This window comes from Podarcis erhardii (assembly GCF_964252035.2).
Source record: "Podarcis erhardii genome assembly, chromosome: 2".
Taxonomy (NCBI): Eukaryota; Metazoa; Chordata; class Lepidosauria; order Squamata; family Lacertidae; genus Podarcis; species Podarcis erhardii.
The window spans coordinates 22,240,803-22,258,776 of record NC_138498.1 but is presented as its reverse complement, the minus strand read 5'-3'; the positions used below and the strand labels follow the sequence as shown (position 1 = coordinate 22,258,776).

Below are 17,974 nucleotides of genomic sequence, written 5' to 3'. Positions count from 1 at the left end.
CTAGCAGCTGTCCAAATTCTCAAATCCAAGGCCTTTCACATCACCCCATCCGTTTTTAACTGGATGTCAGGAACCCTTTGCTGTCGCTCGAGGCTCAGGTGGCCTCAGTGTTAGAGTTCAGAACTTAACTGGTTAAGTGTTCTGAGGTGTGCGTCACTTTCTGACGTCAGCTTTAGAAGCTAAGGAGGAGCTTGTTTCCTGTACTTTCTGTTCTCTCTGTGTGTTTGAGAGAGAGAGACATATTTGCTATGGCTGCAAGCAGCGATGGACAGTTTTTCTGAGAAATGTACCAATAAAGAGCTGTAAATAGACAGACCTGTCTTTGTATGATTGTCTGAAGAAACTGACAGCTTTACACCGCTGTATGCTACTCTGCTAAGGCGTGACTGGGCGAAGCAGAATTTATTGCGCAGCTAAGAAGGAAGTGTGCTGGACGCTGTAAACGGCTGATTGAGATCGTAAACTAATCAGCGGTCACGCCTAATCGATCAAGCTGGAAGATCGATATCTCACACTCAGTGGCCCGGAGTGCCTTCCATCAGCTTTGGATGGTGGCCCAGCTACGCCCCTATCTGGACAGGGATGGCCTAACTGCTGCTGTCTATGCTCTGGTAACCTCAAGGTTAGATTACTGCAATGCGTTATACGTAGCGCTGTCTCTGAAGACGGTTTGGAAACTTCAGCTGGTGCAGAATTCACCAGAGCAAGACGGTTTGAGTTTAGGGGCCCAATTCAAAGTGCTGGTTTTGACCTATAAAGCCTTAAATGGCTCAGGACCGCAATACCGCAAAGACTGCCTCTTACCATATGAACCTATCCGGACCTTGAGATCATCTTCTGAGGCCCTTCTATGTGTGCCTCCTCCTCAAGAGGTCCAGAGAGTGGCAACACGAGAACAGTCCTTCTCTGCAGTGGCCCCCTGTCTGTGGAATGCTCTCCCCAGGAAAGTTCGCCTGGTGCCTGCATTATACACCTTTAGGTGCCAGGCAAAAATGTTCCTTTTCAACCAGGCCTTTGGTTGATCTGATTGACATCCTATGCCCTTTTAAAATGTGGTTTTATTGTGGGAGGGGTGTTGTTGGGTTGTTTCTTTTATTTTGATTCTGTATTTTGTGGTTTTATATTTTGATTTTATGCCGTGAACCGCCCTAAGACCTCTGGGTATAGGTTGGTATATAAATTCAATAAATAATAAATTTATTTAGCTTTGTGCTGCTGTCTCAAGAGAGGCCTGTGTTGTCCACCCAGCAAGTGATGTCTGGGGTCTGTTACACTCACCGTTTGTAGTGCGTGAGGATTTTGGGCTCCGACCGGGCGCAGCCAGTGGGGTTGATCATGAGTGGAAGCTCCATGAGTGGGTGGCGCCCATAGCGGAACATGTAGTTCTGGCAGCTCTCAACACCAGGCAGCTGGGAAGAAAAGGGACCCATTTCTCACATCCTCATGTTACAGACACACCTTCACCACCCGGAACATGGTGCTGACATAGCCCATTCCACCCCGTCCCGAAAGAAAAACCAAACCCAAACACATTTAAGGGGAAACAAAATTTTTAAAAATTCCCTCCAGTAGCACCTTAGAGACCAACTAAGTTTGTTATTGGTATGAGCTTTCATGTGCATGCACACTTCTTCAGATACACTGAAACAGAAGTCACCAGATCCTTCTTATATATAGTGTGAGGGTGGGGAGGGGTATTACTCAGAAGGGTGGTGGGAATAGTTGGCCTCTAAGGCAGTGTTTCCCAACCGGTGTTCCGCGGCACACTAGTGTGCCGCGGGACGTCGGCTAGTGTGCCGTGGGAGGGAGGCGGGCGAGTCGGGCGGCGAGAGGCGGGGCGGCGGCGGCGAGCACACGCGGGGCGGGGAGCGAGCTCCCTCCCACATCCCATCGCCCCGTGCTCCGCGCTGGTGTCCGCAAGCCTTGCGCACCCGGGGGATCTCCCCCCGGGAGCGCAAGGCTTGCGGGCAGCAGCCTGCAGCGCGGAGCACGGGGCGCCCTCCAGAGGACGCCCCGTGCTCCGCGCTGGTGTCCGCAAGCCTTGCGCACCCGGGGGATCTCCCCCCGGGAGCGCAAGGCTTGCGGGCAGCAGCCTGCAGCGCGGAGCACGGGGCGCCCTCCAGAGGACGCCCCGTGCTCCGCGCTGGTGTCGGCCAGCCTTGCGCACCCGGGGGATCTCCCCCCGGGAGCGCAAGGCTTGCGGGCAGCAGCCTGCAGCGCGGAGCACGGGGCGCCCTCCAGAGGACGCCCCGTGCTCCGCGCTGGTGTCCGCAAGCCTTGCGCACCCGGGGGATCTCCCCCCGGGAGCGCAAGGCTTGCGGGCAGCAGCCTGCAGCGCGGAGCACGGGGCGCCCTCCAGAGGACGCCCCGTGCTCCGCGCTGGTGTCGGCCAGCCTTGCGCACCCGGGGGATCTCCCCCCGGGAGCGCAAGGCTTGCGGGCGGCAGCTGGCAGCGCGGAGCACGGGGCACCCTTCGGAGGACGCCCCGTGCTCCGCGCTGGTGTTGGCCAGCCTTGCGCACCCGGGGGATCTCCCCCCAGGAGCGCAAGGCTTGCGGGCGGCAGCTGGCAGCGCGGAGCACGGGGCGCCCTTCGGAGGACGCCCCGTGCTCCGCGCTCGTGTTGGCAAGCCTTGCGCACCCGGGGGGCGCATGGGGCAGCCTGAAACAGAGGGTTCCCCATGCTGCGGACTGTAGCTTGCCGCCGGATGCGCGGGGCGCCCTGAAGCAGAGCGCCCCTCGCGCCAGGCAGACATGGGCCAGCCCCACAAGCTCGGGGGACAGCGGGGAGGCGCAGCACCGCCATCCCACTGTTCCCCGACCTGGTTTTTTGGGGGGGAAATAAAGGAAAAAAAAATTTCCTTTATTTCCCCCCTCAAAAAAGTAGGTGCGTCCTATGGGACGGAGCGTCCTATGGGACGAAAAATACGGTACTTACTATTTCATAATAAAGTAATTATAAAATACTTTCTTTGTGTTTATTTGATTCCTATTAAAGAGAGTTACTTTATATATAGTCAATATAGGCACAGAGTTAATTTTTTAAACATTTTCTAATGGTGGTGTGCCTCGAGATTTTTTTCATGAAACAAGTGTGCCTTTGCCCAAAAAAGGTTGGGAAACACTGCTCTAAGGTGCTACTGGAAGGGATTTTTTTTGTTTTGTTTCGACTATGGCAGACCAACATGGCTACCTACCTGTAACTAGAACTAGACCCAAGTTTGGGAAACACTGCTGTACAGCAAGGTCGGCACATATAATACCAGAGCTGATCACAGCTTTAGGCTCAAGAGGTGCTGACCAGCAGTTCTGTGGACAGATGGCTTCAACCTCCCCCACCCCCCTGGAACCCAACTCATGGGAAGCCCCTTCCCCACCCATTACTACCGCCGCCACCACCAAAACACCAGGGTTCCGGTTCCTCGTGTTGGATACATACAGACTCCGCGATTCGCAGCACAGCGTGCACCGTCAAGCCAAAGAGCTCTTCTCCCTTGAGATATTCGGGGAAGAGCCGCAGCATGTCCGCTTCCTTGCGCATCAAGGCCACCGGTTCGATGATTCGGTTCCATACCGCTGTAACCAAAGAAGAGCAAAGAAGGATAATTTTAAAAACCTGCCCGAGAAGATGGGCAACCTATCTGGTTTGCGGGCAACCCGGGCTGCAAACTTATCAAAATGTCTTGCCTTGCTGCAGTCATCTAACCCTGCGACTTCCAAGTGACTTCAAGAAACTATGCAAAATGCAGAATACATGGCAACATCTGGTAACTGTTCCTTGTTTGCCGGCAGCCTAAGAGATAGTGCAGGAAAGTATGCACCCCGGAAATGATCTCTTTCAGCTTCTGCCTTCTGGAAGAAGGTACAGGGTTATAAAGACTAGGACTAGCCGCCTGAGAAAGTTTTTATCCAAATGCGATTTTGGTTTTAAACGTAGTGTAAGGTAGTCTGTGCGAGTATATTGTATTTAATTATGGGGTATCAGAGTTTTTAGGGGGTTAACCAGGCTGGGATAGCAGGCTTGTTGGTTTTTGAATGTCTGATGTAGATTTTTTCAATTTCGTTGTTCTGGACGGGACAATGACAAAGATTATCGTAAGTTCCTGGGCACTTGGCTAACAGTGGGCCTGCCGCAAGGTTTCTCTGTATTTTCCTCCACTGGCTCTACACCACTTTACGCTGCCCTGGTCCGTCCTCTTAATACTGAAAATGTAAGATCTTCTGTTGTAACGTAAGATAGGTCAGACAAAAAGCCAATCTGGTCCAACATCCCGCTCTCACAGCAGTCAACCCGATGGCCGTTGAGAAAGCCTACAAGCAGGAACAGAGTACAACAGCTCCACCTTCCATTCCTAGAAACTCATATGCCCATGGGAAGCTTCCTTATACTGAGCTCCATCTAGCTCAGCACTGTCTACCCTGAATTGCAGTGGCTCTCCGTGGTTTCAGGCAGGATCCGTTCCCCAGTTCTTCCTGGAGGTCCCAGTGAAGGAAGCCTGGACCTTTAAGCTTGTGCTCTGATACATGGCTCCAGTGAATATGAAAAATGAATCATCTTTTAATATGCCATTTTTAAAAAGTGGGCATGCTCGTTTATGTAACGTATTTCACTAATAATAATAATAATAATAATAATAATAATAATAATAATAATAATAGGACTGGCTGGGCATTGATCAGTGTGCATCGGAAGAAGGGTGGTTGGAGACTGATGGAAGAAGGAATCATTGATCTGGGGGAGAACCTCTCTGGCTCCACTGGCTCCCAGGACCAGAAGAGGACTGAAGAGGGAGGAGCAGATACAGGTTACACACAGGCATAGTCTCTGCCTGCTTGTGCACATCTCAGGTGGGGAAGATACATATGCTGAGGTTCGGGGCGGGGTCTCTCTGTTGCGGCAGCTGCCTCATTGGGTGCACACTTAGAATACCTGAGAGACATGTCTTTTCCTAACTTGGTGCTTTTGACAATAAAGATCTAATGCCTAACAGCGCCGTGACAATAAGTTACAGTGCTGCAGGACAGTGGCGTTTGGAGTGAGGAGGGGCAATTCCCACCTCGCTACATTTCAGGCTGTGTGAGTCTATAGCTGCGTAACACCGCCCTCTCTGGCCAATGGATCTACCTGTAAAATGTTGGTATTATAAAAGTCTGTTGTGTTTTAGGTTTGACTGCCTGATTTTGCAGTTTGGGTGAAAAATATCTAAGACGCAGCCTGTGCGTCACGTGCTATGCATTTTTGAGACACAGGATGCAGATTGGGGGGGGAGAAAAGGCTTATTTCTAAACATACTTTTTCACCTTGAATTTAACAAGAGAGAGGGCATTTGGACCTCGCTGGATCCTGCGTGTCCTCAAAAATTAAAATTTGGAGATGGCAGGTTTTGCAGACGGGGTATGCTGCTCTGCTTCCTTTTGCCCACTATCCTACCTGTAGTTATTTACACAATGAACTGCTCTCTAATTTCTAAACCCCAAAGCTTGACAAAGCAGGAAAGATGCATTGCGAGGAGGCTGACGGACGCAAAGCCAACACTGTTTGTGCAACGCATTTCTGGGCAGAGGAATGGCATCCCCGGCGCGCCAGAAGCTCACTTCAGCCCGGCATCCAGAATTCTAGCTATCTTTCCGGAGAAACGGACCTGGCGGTTGCTCTCGACAGCGAGAGGACTGAGCGGACCCCTACCCTGCGGCGAGGAGTCCGTGAAGACCAAGTCCTCCAAGCCCTGCTCCATGACTTGCACCACAAACTCCGGCCGGCCGTTGTTCTCGCAGATGGTGCAGCGGTAGCAGCAGCGCTGGTTGTTGGTGCGCAGGCTCCAGTAGATGCGGGTGGCCTCGTAGCCCACGGGGTAGAGCGCCGTGACGCTGTGGAAGTCGGCCATCTGGTGGGGCAGCAGCTGCCCGATGGCGTGGAAGACGAGACCCCCCACCCGGAACATGTGGAGACGCTCGCCTCGCTGGATGATGCTGGCGATCTGCTTGACCTCGTCGCGCTCGATGTAGACGCGCCGGAAGACGGTGAAGGTGCTCAGCTCCTGGTCGCAGGGGCCCTTGAGCTTGTGCATGGGGCAGAGCATGGTCTTGTCCTTGAAGAACATGCACTTGGCCCGGATGGCGCAGGCGAAGTGGTAGACGTTGGGGCAGCGGATGCGGTTGCAGCTGTTGGTGGCACCCGTCTTCTGGCAGAGGGTGCACTTGGTGAGCAGGCCCCGGTGCAGCGCCACCTCCACGTTGATGAGCGCCCCGCCCTGGGTCTCGTACACCTCTGTGGACCACAGGGCGCAGTTGAGGTGCACCCAAAGGTCCAGGTCCAGGTTGAGCAGGCGCGCCGGCCCGTCGGTGGCGCCATCGCCCTCCTCGTGGCAGAAGCAGCACTTCCGCAAGTCCCGCGGCACTTTGTCGGGGCGCAGGGTGGCAGCCAGGCGCTCGACAAAGTCCGCAATTTCCCGGTCCCCGTCCCGCTTGGCGCCGCCCTTCTGGATGGTGATGAGGAAGCGCAGCCGTTTCCAGCGCACCCCCTTCCACTTCTTCAGGCGCGGCTTGTTCTCCTCGCCGTCTTCCAGGGGCCGCGAGCGGGGCTTGGCTTTGGGCGGAGACTGGGGGGCTTCCTCCTTGGGGGAGGAGGGCGGGGGCGGGGGCGGCGGAGGGGACGGAGCGGGCAAGGGCGGCGCTTCGGGCTCGGGGACCGGCTCTGGGACCCTGGGGGGGCTGGGCGGGGAGGGCGCAAACGGGGAGAGGGGCGGAGAGGGTTCCTCGGGAAGGGTCAGCAGCTGCCGCACATCCAAGTTGGCAACGTTGTTGATGTAGCAGTGCTGGGTGGCCTTTTCCGGGGTGGGACTCTCCTGGAAGAGAGAAAGGAAAAGGCATTTTGAGAGGCGGTGGTCTCAGGCTGCAAACCAGTAGGCCTGTGTCGTGCCAAATGCAAGGTGGTTCTTTTAAAATGAGATTCAGAAGTACAGTTGTACCTTGGAAGTCAAACTGACTTCCAAAGTGTTCGAAAACCAAAGCGCGGCTTCCGATTGGCTGCAGGAAGCTCCCGCAGCCAATTGGAAGCCCCATCGGACGTTCAGCTTCCAAAAGAACGTTCGAAAACCAGAACACTCACTTCTGGGTTTCGATCGTTTGGGAGCCAAAGCATTTGAGAACTAGGCTGTTTGAAAACCAAGGTACGATTGTTATACAAAACACAAGTGAGTTAGATGATTAAAGATTTTATTCTAAGCTGCAAGCAATATATACATACATACCAAGCAAGCACTTCAATCTGCCACTTGGAAGCCCTCAAAAAGTGGCAAAGTGACTACCCCAGGTAGCCTCAGTTTGCACAGCCCCACGGCCGATCAGTCTGTGCACGAGCTTCTCTCTAAAACTCTGCCCACAACCATCCGATTTATAGATAGCTAGCCTGTGTGGCTTCCCCGACTGGCTAAAAAGGTAAAGGTACGCCTGACCATTAGGTCCAGTCGCAGACGACTCTGAGGTTGTGCGCTCATCTTGCTTTATTGGCCGAGGGAGCCGGCGTACAGCTTCCGGGTCATGTGGCCAGCATGACTAAGCCACTTCTGGCGAACCAGCAGCGCACGGAAACGCCATTTACCTTCCCGCTGGAGCGGTACCTATTTATCTACTTGCACTTTGACGTGCTTCTGAACTGCTAGGTGGGCAGGAGCAGGGACCGAACAACGGGAGCTCACCCCGTCGCGGGGATTTGAACCGCGACCTTCCGATCGGCAAGCCCTAGGCTCTGTGGTTTAGACCACAGTGCCACCCGCGTCCCAATGCCTCACTTTCTCAAAACAATGCCCAATATCAAAGAAGGTACCCTGCACTTCCTCCCAACTGATTAGGACATTCATGCCATCAAAGAACTTAACAAGAGGCAGGGAAGGAACAGAGGAAGGAAAAGCAACCGTGTCAGATCACTAACTCCTCAAAATACAATTTATCTTCCGGACAGATTGCCCATACAAGCTTGGCACTAGAGACACGGCCACAGCTGCACGCTTTGCAGATGCCATACAGGTGATGCTCCTCCATTATTACACCTGTGCCACTTTGCCAACAGCTCATCAACAGTGCATCCGTTGCTTCCTTCTTTTCTACAGAGCTGGGGGAGTGGATCAGCCACAGGGAAAAGCAAATGCAGCTCAGCGAGGGAGGGGTGTACACTCACACAGGGAATAGTGTTACAACTTTAAATCAGGCGCATCACTGAAATTATGGATTGCTAGAGCAAATTGGATGTTTTGAAAGGCAAGCTGAGGTGGATCAACATTGTCCTCATTCCACAGGTAATTGTTACAGCCCTTAAGTCCTGGTGTTTGAGATGGGGGAAAATATGTGCGTACAGTGGTACCTCGGGTTACATACGCTTCAGGTTACAGACTCCGCTAACCCAGAAATAGTACCTTGGGTTAAGAACTTTGCTTCAGGATGAGAACAGAAATTGTACGGCGGCGTGGCAGGCCCCATTAGCTAGAGTGGTGCTTCAGGTTAAGAACGGAACAAATTAAGTACGTAACCAGAGGTACCACTGTGGTACCTCGGGTTAAGAACTTAATTCATTCTGGAGGTCTGTTCTTAACTTGAAACTGTTCTTAACCTGAGATACCACTTTAGCTAATGGGGCTCCCACTGCCGCTGCTGCGCGTTTTCCGTTCTCATCCTGAAGCAAAGTTCTTAACCAGCCAGTGTGGTGTAGTGGTTAAGAGCGGTAGTCTCGTAATCTGGGGAACCGGGTTCGCGTCTCCGCTCCTCCACATGCAGCTGCTGGGTGACCTTGGGCCAGTCACACTTCTTTGAAGTCTCTCAGCCCCACTCACCCCACAGAGTGTTTGTTGTGGGGGAGGAAGGGAAAGGAGATTGTTAGCCGCTTTGAGACTCCTGAAGGGGAGTGAAAGGCGGGATATCAAATCCAAACTCTTCTTCTTCTTAACCCGAGGTACTATTTCTGGGTTAGCGGAGTCTGTAACCTGAAGCATCTGTAACCCGAGGTACCACTGTAGTCCTCTTCTCCTGCCCCACCCCCAATTTCTTTCTCTTCCACTTTCCAAGACACCTATGGGGTACTGGGGCAGGTAGGAATCTAGGGCCCAGTTACTACACCTTCCCAAAGCTAAAGGAAGATTAAAAAGAGAGAGAGGTGGTATTGGAAAAAATGCAGAATGAGACAGAATTTAAAAGGAGGGAGGGGGAGATGAAGAGAAATGACACTGGAAGGGGTGTTGTGCCAAGACCTCCAGCTAATCCCCCTGATTTCTGTTCTGGTTTCTGTTTTCATATTGTGGTTTTATGCTATGAACCGCCCTGAGACCTGCAGGTATAGGGCAGTATACAAATTTAATTCATCATCATCATCCACTGGTCAAACCTGCCAAGTGCATAGGGAGAAAAGCATTCTGGGAAAGCTCCCACCCCCGACCCTTTCCCACCTGTTTGAGCAGCGTCAAGATGTCCAGCTCGTTCTTGAGACTGTAGCCAGGCAGCATTGCATCAAACTGCTTCAGCCATTCTGGCCCTCCTTCGGGGCCCTTGGGAGCTGCTGGCTTCTCTTTGCCTAAGGGGAAAGGGGGGGGGGACACCTTTTAAACAGGTACTTACAGCCAGGGGCACAGAAACCTCGAGTGCACATATGCGTCCATCATCTCCTGAAGTTCGGCTACTTACCCTGCGCGTCAGCATCGACTTTTCTGGGCTCGCTGGCAGCAGCCCGCATGGGGCTGTCCGGAAACAGCACTTCGTAAGAACCGGGGATCTTCACGCTCAACAGCTCTGCCACTGCCACCATGACACCGTTCAGGTTCTGGGGGAACATGGGAAGAGTCAGGAAGGAGCGGCCGAGCTGCCCAAAACCTTTGCAGGGTAAGCTCACCTACTCACAAGTTGCATTTTGCACAACCACCACTGCACACCATTGCTTCAGCATCCCAGACAGTGGACTGAGAAAGATTCAGCCGAGCCTTCCCTTAAACTTCAATCCCAAACTCAATCCCCGGTAAGGACTGTCAGCATCTGCAGTCTGGGAGCCACTGCCAGCCCTCCAGCTGTTTTTGGACTACAACTCCCACCATCCCCAGCTACCGGGACCAGTAGTCAGGGATGATGGGAGTTGTAGTCCAAAGACAGCTGGAGGGCCAAGTTTTGCAAACACTGGTGTAGACAATGCTGAGCAAGACAGACCAATGGTTTGTCACAATGCAGTTTATCACATTCCTATGTTTTGCTTCTGGATGTAAGTCTCACGCTGCTAGTGTATCATTCAATCTCTCCTCAGTGACTCGCAGCTGAAAACCTGAATTGTGTATCAGCATATTGTCTGAGGGGGAAGGGGATGCAAGAAGGAAAGTTGCAGATCTCTTGCATGCGATCTGGTGGGGACTGCTGGCGCAAACACATGTGCTGCAGTCTCCACGTAACATGTGCAAATTCAATGCCAGTGTTGAAAATTGGGGAGAAATTTACTGCTCGGCTCTGACTGTTGGGAAACCAAGCAACACGGTTTATCCCAGCTCTGCCTTTGCGTCCAAACAACTTATACAGTGGCTCTCCAGAAATTTATTTTTTATTTAGCAAGATTTGCTGCTTAATTAAAAGAACCTCCAAGCCATTCACATTAAATATTCGTTTTTAAAGTAGCAGCACAAGACATTCAGCACATAACCCACCCCCCCCAAAAAAAATTATCAATGTATCGATAAAAACCAGCAGTACACCTAATAAAATTAAATGTCTGGCTAGGTTTGTCTGCGCACGAAAATTTCAAGACTCCGCCCCCCCATCCAGACATTAGTCCTGCCCTATGCGAAACAAGACGTGGTAAAAGGCACCACCACGTCAGAATATTTATCACCCCTGAAACAATTGTGAAGCCTTGCCCTTGGGTCGGGGGCTTTTCTGTGGTGGCTCCCTACCTTGGCGGCAGCTGCAGAGACAGTGAGCATGACAGAGACCTCGCTGCCCTTGGCTTTCTCCCAGGACGTGCCTGGAGTCCCCTTTCCCGCTTGCTCCAAGGTCCCATAAGGCTTGGCATCTGGGAAAGCTGAGAAGCGGGAGGCAAGGGGGAGACAATGGCAAGAGCGAAACACACACACAAGTATAATTAGCACTTTGTATCACCTTAGAAAAGGAGGCAGGTGGCGCTGTGGGTTAAACTACAGAGCCTAGAACTTGCAGATCAGAAGGTCGGCAGTTCGAATCCCCGCGACAGGGTGAGCTCCCGTTGCTCAGTCCCTGCTCCTGCCAACCTAGCAGTTCAAAGTGCAAGTAGATAAATAGGTACCACTCCAGCAGGAAGGTAAACGGTGTTTCCGTGCACTGCTCTGGTTCGCCAGAAGCGGCTTATCGTCATGCTGGCCACATGACCCGGAAGCTGTACGCCGGCTCCCTCGGCCAATAAAGCGAGATGAGTGCCGCAACCCCAGAGTCAGCCACGACTGGACCTAATGGCCAGGGGTCCCTCTACCTTTACCTTTATCACCTTAGAAAGCACAGGGCTACCCAGCACTCAAATCAGACCCTGTTTGCCTCTTAGAATCAAGATGTCTGTTGCCAACAGTACCCAAGAAGAGCTACGTCTGCCGTTGGAGAGCCTAGAATCATAGAAGGGACCTCAGGCATCAAGCAGGGGTGGGGAATCTCGGGCCCGAGGGCAGAACACATTTTTATGCGCCCCTTCTTCATCCTCTTTTGCCTGGCTACAGGGTGCCCTTGCAGTGGGACAGTGTTCCTTATTTCCCTGCCTGGATTCCGGTCTGTTGTACAAAGTTTCACCAGTTGCTTTGCCCAACTTCTGCATCCGGCCCCCGGAAGGCTGCCCAAGAAGGAATGTGGCTTTCAGGTTCCTTCTCCCTGACCTAAAGTTATGGGCACCTTCTCCCTAGGACAACAGCAGCAGTTTTTTTCAAACATTTATTCAAAAGTTACAATCCAGCTTTGTCCACTGCCGTAATATCACAGAATGATCACTCTAATCCTCCATCCCACATCACTGTCATGTTGCCTTGCCGAATATCCTCAATAGGAGCTCAACTACCGGTCTGGTTTACTAGACATTTTCAATCAATATACCCTCCCCACAGACACCTCTGTGATAATGATGACATTGAAATATCCTGTCCTTCTTCAATAAAAGTGAAGAAAAGGAGGCCAAATCGTGTCAAAGGTGTCTTTTTTGGAGATGCCTTTGATTAGTCGCCACTGGTATGTGAGAAAGCAAACCTCCAGATTATTATTAACCCAAGCCTCTATTGGCATATTAGAGGTTTCCTTCCATCGCTGGGCAATAACTTGCTGTGAATAGGAAGGAAATTAATTCTTTAGATTTAAGGGTAGAATTTGGGGTCAAATCTAGTGATGATAAGGCAAGTGCCGAATCTGGGGGGGGGGGAATAGTTTAGTGGTTTCGCAGTGTGGTCCATGCCTTTTGGGATAAAGTTCTTCATCTGACCTCCAAAGACAGCGGCAGAGCTTAGATGCTGCGGCAGCCCATTCCCTCGAGCATCTTCTCTGTCCCCCACAAACCTGGGATGCTGGCCTTTGGGATGATGGGGATGACTGGAGAGAGGGGTCTCTCTTCCACCTCCGGCTTGGCTCCCGACAGCAGGGGAAAGCGTGGCACCTCTTCGCTCAGGACACTCTCGGGGGATGAGGCTGGGACAATGCTGTCAGGGGAGTCACTCTCCTCGTCGCTCTCCATCCTGGAAGGAAATCGGGCAGGACCTCAGAACGGTGCTGCCACCGTTGCCATGGCTTCTGACAGAGGTGGGACTGCGGTAACCCAGCCTGAACCACACCCTAGGTCAGGGGTGGGGTGGGGGACCTGTGGCCCTCCAAATGCCACCAGACTACAGTTCCCATCACCCTTGACCACTGGTCATGCATCTCCAGGGCCACAGGTTCCCCAGCCATCCTCACGATTCCAGGAAGATGAGATGCAAGGGTATAGATCAGGGTTTCCCAAACTTGGGTCCTCAGCTGTTTTGGGACTACAATTCCTATCATCCCTGACCACTGGGTCCTAGGGATGATGTGAGATTATAGATTAAGAATATAGCGGTACATCGAGTTACAAACGCCTCAGGTTACAAACTGCTAACCTGGAAGAGTTACCTCGAGTTGAGAACTTTGCCGCAGGATGAGAACCGAAATTGTGTGCCGGCAGCGCAGCAGCAGCAAGAGGCCCCATTAGCGAAAGCGCGCCTCTAGTTAAGAACAGTTTCAGGTTAAAAACGGACCTCCGGAACAAAGTAAGTTCGTAACTAGAGGTACCACTGTAATGGTGATCTTCCTCCTTCTCCTCCTGCTTCTCCCAGAGCAAACAAGGACCACTGACCAACTATACTTCTTTGGACTACTGTTTCTAAGCCTACAATTTTTGTCTGATTTTTGTTTATTTCAACCCTTTATACTGCTTAACCACAGCTGTCTCTTAACTGGTGTACAAAGGACCCAATGCAAATAAAAACTAAAAGTGAGTTAAAACTATTAAATCGGAGAGTTATTAAAAAGCCTGCTGGAATTTTAAAAACATCTTCAGTAAGTGCTCCAAGTTGAACATGGTGGTCAACAATTCCCAACATCCTGAACTAAGTTAGGTTTATAAGAATTAGGACTTGGAAAGCCGTTATAAGGATATGCCTGGAAATTCAACCAAGGGGAAGCGAGAAAGTCACTTAACAATGTTAATAAGTCTAACTTTAATAAGGTTATGATTTATGTTTGTTTGTGTGTTTTGTTTGTTTATAATTTTGTGGAAATTAAAAAAAAAATTGGGGGGAAAACAACAATTCCCAACATCCATGTTGAGGTAGATGGGAGTTTGTGCCCTCCAGGCAGGTGACGCAACGCAGGTGAAGTAGATTATCAGTCTTCCATACTTCCCGACAAAACTTCACCCAAGCTATATCTCAGAGAGGAAAAGCTTCTCCTCTCCCAAATGCGACAGTTAATGCTATAGCTTCCATTTGGGGGAATAATAATAATAATAATAATAATAATAATAATAATAATAATAATACAGTGGTGCCTCACAAGACGAAAAGAATCCGTTCCGCGAGTCTCTTCGTCTAGCGGATTTTTTGTCTTGCGAAGCAAGCCCATTGATGGCTTAGCGGATTAGCGCTATTAGCGGCTTAGCGGATAAGCGGCTTAGAAAAAGGGGGGGGAAGGAAAAAAACCCCGCAGGAACTCGCAAGACATTTTCGTCTTGCGAAGCAAGCCCATAGGAAATTCTTTTTGCGAAGCACCTCCAAAACGGAAAACTCTTTCGTCTAGCGAGTTTTCCGTCTTGCGAGGCATTCGTCTTGCGGGACACCACTGTAATAAATTTTATTTATATCCCGCCCTCCCCAGCCGAAGCCGGGCTCCGGGCGGCTAACAACAATAAAACAGTAAAAAAGTACAGCACAAACAACACTCTAAAATCATTCATTATAAAATTAATTAAATTCAAGCCACTGGCCACCATTGGGCCAGAGCTCCGCGAAGATTGCCGAGGGAGGGAGTCAGGCTGTGCCCTGGCCAAAGGCCTGGCGGAACAGCTCTGTCTTGCAGGCCCTGCGGAAAGATGTTAGGCTGGCCTCATCGGCTCTGGAACCATTCCAGTCCGGCTTCCCCATGAAGCAGAGGTTCAGGATGCCCCGTGGTCAAGTTGGTTCCATCCTCCAGCGCCATCCTTACCTGACATCCTCGGTCTGGTTGTGTGGCGGTGTGGGCAGAGCTGCGAGGAGATCTAAGCTTTTCACTTCCACAGGGGGAGCGTCTGCAAACGTGAGGCAGAAAACTCAAGGTTTAACATGTCAGGATGCTATAGGGAGGGGGGTGGAATTCTAATCATGGCTTCGCTGGATCAATTCCAGCTTGTTGCAGCCTCGTGCTGTGGGCAAGAGGCTCGGAGGGTTGGAGCCTATCACAGGCCAAGCTTAACGCTTGCCTTTCTTAGGCTGCTTAACATCAGACCGGCCAAGCAGAGGACTGGCTGGTTCTGGGAGATAATCTGTCTCTTGCTACGAGGAGGAGCAATCCCAGACCCCTTAATGGAGGCAGCCACATGTCCATGCCTGAACATGGACCCACATGGATGCAAGTAAGCATCGACTGGCTGCAAATATCCCCATTTTGGACAAGGTCCTCAAGTGGGGGGGTGTCCAATTCCAGATACGACTGAGTTGGATGAATTTTATCTTGATCCAAATTCAAATCCATTTCAAGCCCAAGCTTGGCAGCTGGAACAGCTTTGGTGGCTGCCTGCCACACGCTCTTTCCACTACCCTTTTAGAGTTCATTCATTCAGCCTTGTTTTTTAGAAAAATAAGTAATTTTTTAAACTAAGTAATAAGAATAAATAAGAATAAAAATATGCACCCCCGCTTCTTGAGACCATTCCATTGTAATGATCCAGCCTCCCAAAATTTCAACACCTCTTGATCCTTTCCCGTTTTAACAGTACAGATTCTACAAACACCTTCCATATCTCCTCAAAATAATATCTCCTGAATATTTCCCGCCTTCCCTTAATAACACATGTTATCATTAAAAGCTATATCCTATATTCATTCAGCCTCTATTGGCATAAATTAGACAATAAAATCATAAAGGAGAAAAATATATATAAAACATGGGTAATCCAGACATACTAAACACCTAAAAAGTATAAAAGTCTCAGCAGCCACCATTAAGTAAAACTAAGTAGTTTTAAATGTGACTTTAACAACAACAACAACATTCCTTTAGAGTCAACATCCCTTTAGAGTCTCTGCGCCAATGAATGCAGCTCTCTTAGTAGCCCACAAGGCAGCAGCCATCAATACAGTCGTATCTTGGTTTTCTAACAACTTAGTTCTCAAATGTTTTGGAAGTGAGTGTTCCCATTTGCAAACGTTCTTTGGAACCCGGACATCCAACGGGTTCTTCCGATTGGCTGCAGGAGCTCCCTGCAGCCAATCAGAAGCTGCGCTTTGGTTTCCGAACGTTTTCGGAAGTCGAAGGGACTTCCGGAACGCATTCTGTTTCGACTTCTGAGGTACGAATGTATCATGAATTCAACCCAAACCATTTCGGCCTCACCGGTTCCTTTTAACTTCCACTGGGAAGCTCAGAGCAGCCCACCTGGGCCTCCCCTCCATCCAAAATCAGAACAGGGGCCTACATGCATATTCACTTCGAGGATGCTTAAGAGAGCCAGAGACTCTCGGAACATTCCGGAACCCGGCAGCACCTCTTCTCCTCAGCTGTGGGGCTAACTTACCCTTTTGCCCTTCGTGCTCGTGGGGCAGCACCGGCTCCTTGGGCTGCTCTGTCAGCTCCTCGGAAGATAGGACCCCGTTCACCAGCTTTTGCTGCACCGAGGGGGGCGGTGTGGGAGGCAGTGAAGAAGGTGGGGTTGGCGGGTTGCTCAGATTGTTCTAGAAAGAGATCAATGGAGTCTGTATCCAGCAGAGCCCCCACCCCGCCCCCAAACCTGAGGCGCTTTAGGTCACCTCGCCAAAACCCATATTTCCATAAACAGCTTCTTTTTTTGAGGGAGAAGCCACCCGGATTATTCTTATTCTTATTAACTGAATTTATATACCGCCCTATACATGGGGGCCTCAGAGCGGTTCACAGAATAAAATCAAGATATAACACCACAAAATGCCTAATAAAAATAAAAACAACAACCCAATAGCGCCACCCCCCACAAAAAAACACCACATTTTAAAAGGGCATAGGATATAAATCAGATCAACCAAAGGCCTGGTTAAAAAGGAAAGTTTTTGCCTGGAGACTAACAACTTTTTGTCACGGGACAGTGTGAATTATACAAACCATTAAATATATCTAAAAGGTTTATAGGCTGCCTGTAAACACAGCTTCCAGAGTTGTTCAACAACTTGGCTTATATGGACAAAGAGTGCTCTCCCCGGGAAGGCCTGCCTGGCCCCTACTTTGATGCGGAGACATTTTTAATTCCCCAGACCTTTTAAACCGCAGCCAACCTAGTTTTACGTAGTGCGGTTTTATTAGCTTGCCTTCCTCGGCTCTGTAATCATTGCCATTAAGTTGTTTTATTATTTCTGGTTGTTCTTGTCTCTTCTGTCAGTCACCCTGGAAATTCTCATGCACTGAACAGGGGGTGGGGTACAACCAGCTAGATGGGTCGCTGGGAGTGACCGTGACCACATAACACCGGTCCTGAAAGACCTACATTGGCTCCCGGTACGTTTCCAAGCACAATTCAAAGTGTTGGTGCTGACCTTGAAAGCCCTAAACGGCCTTGGTCCAGTATACCTGAAGGAGCATCTCCACCCCATCGCTCAGCCTGGACACTGAGGTCCAGCTCCAAGGGCCTTCTGGCGGTTCCCTCACTGCGAGAAGCCAAGTTACAGGGAACTAGACAGAGGGCCAAGGAAATAAACAACTATCTGACTTTTAGAAGACATCTGAAGGAAGCCCTGTTTAGGGAAGTTTTTAATGTTTTTTAAAAAATTATTATTAATATTCTGTTGGGAGCCGCCCAGAGTGGCTGGGGAAACCTAGCCAGATGGGTGGGGTATAAATAATAAATTATTATTTTATTTTAATTTTAATTAATTTTATTTTTATTTATTTATTTACTTCTACTACTACAGTTATACCTCAGGTTGAATATGCTTCAGGTTGAGCGTTTTCAGGTTACGCTCCGTGGCGACCCAGAAGTAACGGAGAGCATTACTTCTGGGTTTTGCCGCTCGTGCATACGCTCAAATTGACATCACGCACATGCGCGGAAGCACGAATCGCGACCCGCGTAGACGCGGGTCGCGTTCACTTCAGGATGTGAACAAGGCTCCGGAACGGATCCCGTTCGCATCCAGAGGTACCACTCCACTACTACTACTACTACTGCTTTTCTCCTGGAAAAGAGGTACCGGTATTCACCATGACATTGCTACAGTAAACACCACACTTTTAACTGGTACTTTTCTTCCAGCTCTCGCGTTGCCTTCGGGGAAGGGA

The 17,974-nt window shown here is 50.5% G+C and overlaps 1 protein-coding gene across 14 annotated transcripts in view; it reads right to left on the bottom strand.

Moving 5' to 3' along the window:
• KMT2D (lysine methyltransferase 2D) overlaps window positions 1–17,974 on the bottom strand; it is a 109,568-nt gene that overhangs the window by 10,452 nt on the left and 81,142 nt on the right. For all 14 annotated transcript variants that reach the window (XM_081849454.1, XM_081849446.1, XM_081849452.1 and 11 more), the window contains 9 exons: window positions 16,245–16,401; window positions 14,678–14,759; window positions 12,521–12,696; window positions 10,912–11,039; window positions 9,668–9,803; window positions 9,433–9,557; window positions 5,685–6,843; window positions 3,438–3,574; window positions 1,279–1,409 (listed from right to left, as the gene is read on the bottom strand). In XM_081849454.1, coding sequence (XP_081705580.1) covers window positions 1,279–1,409; window positions 3,438–3,574; window positions 5,685–6,843; window positions 9,433–9,557; window positions 9,668–9,803; window positions 10,912–11,039; window positions 12,521–12,696; window positions 14,678–14,759; window positions 16,245–16,401 — 2,231 coding nt within the window. The remainder of the gene's footprint in view (window positions 1–1,278; window positions 1,410–3,437; window positions 3,575–5,684; window positions 6,844–9,432; window positions 9,558–9,667; window positions 9,804–10,911; window positions 11,040–12,520; window positions 12,697–14,677; window positions 14,760–16,244; window positions 16,402–17,974) is intronic.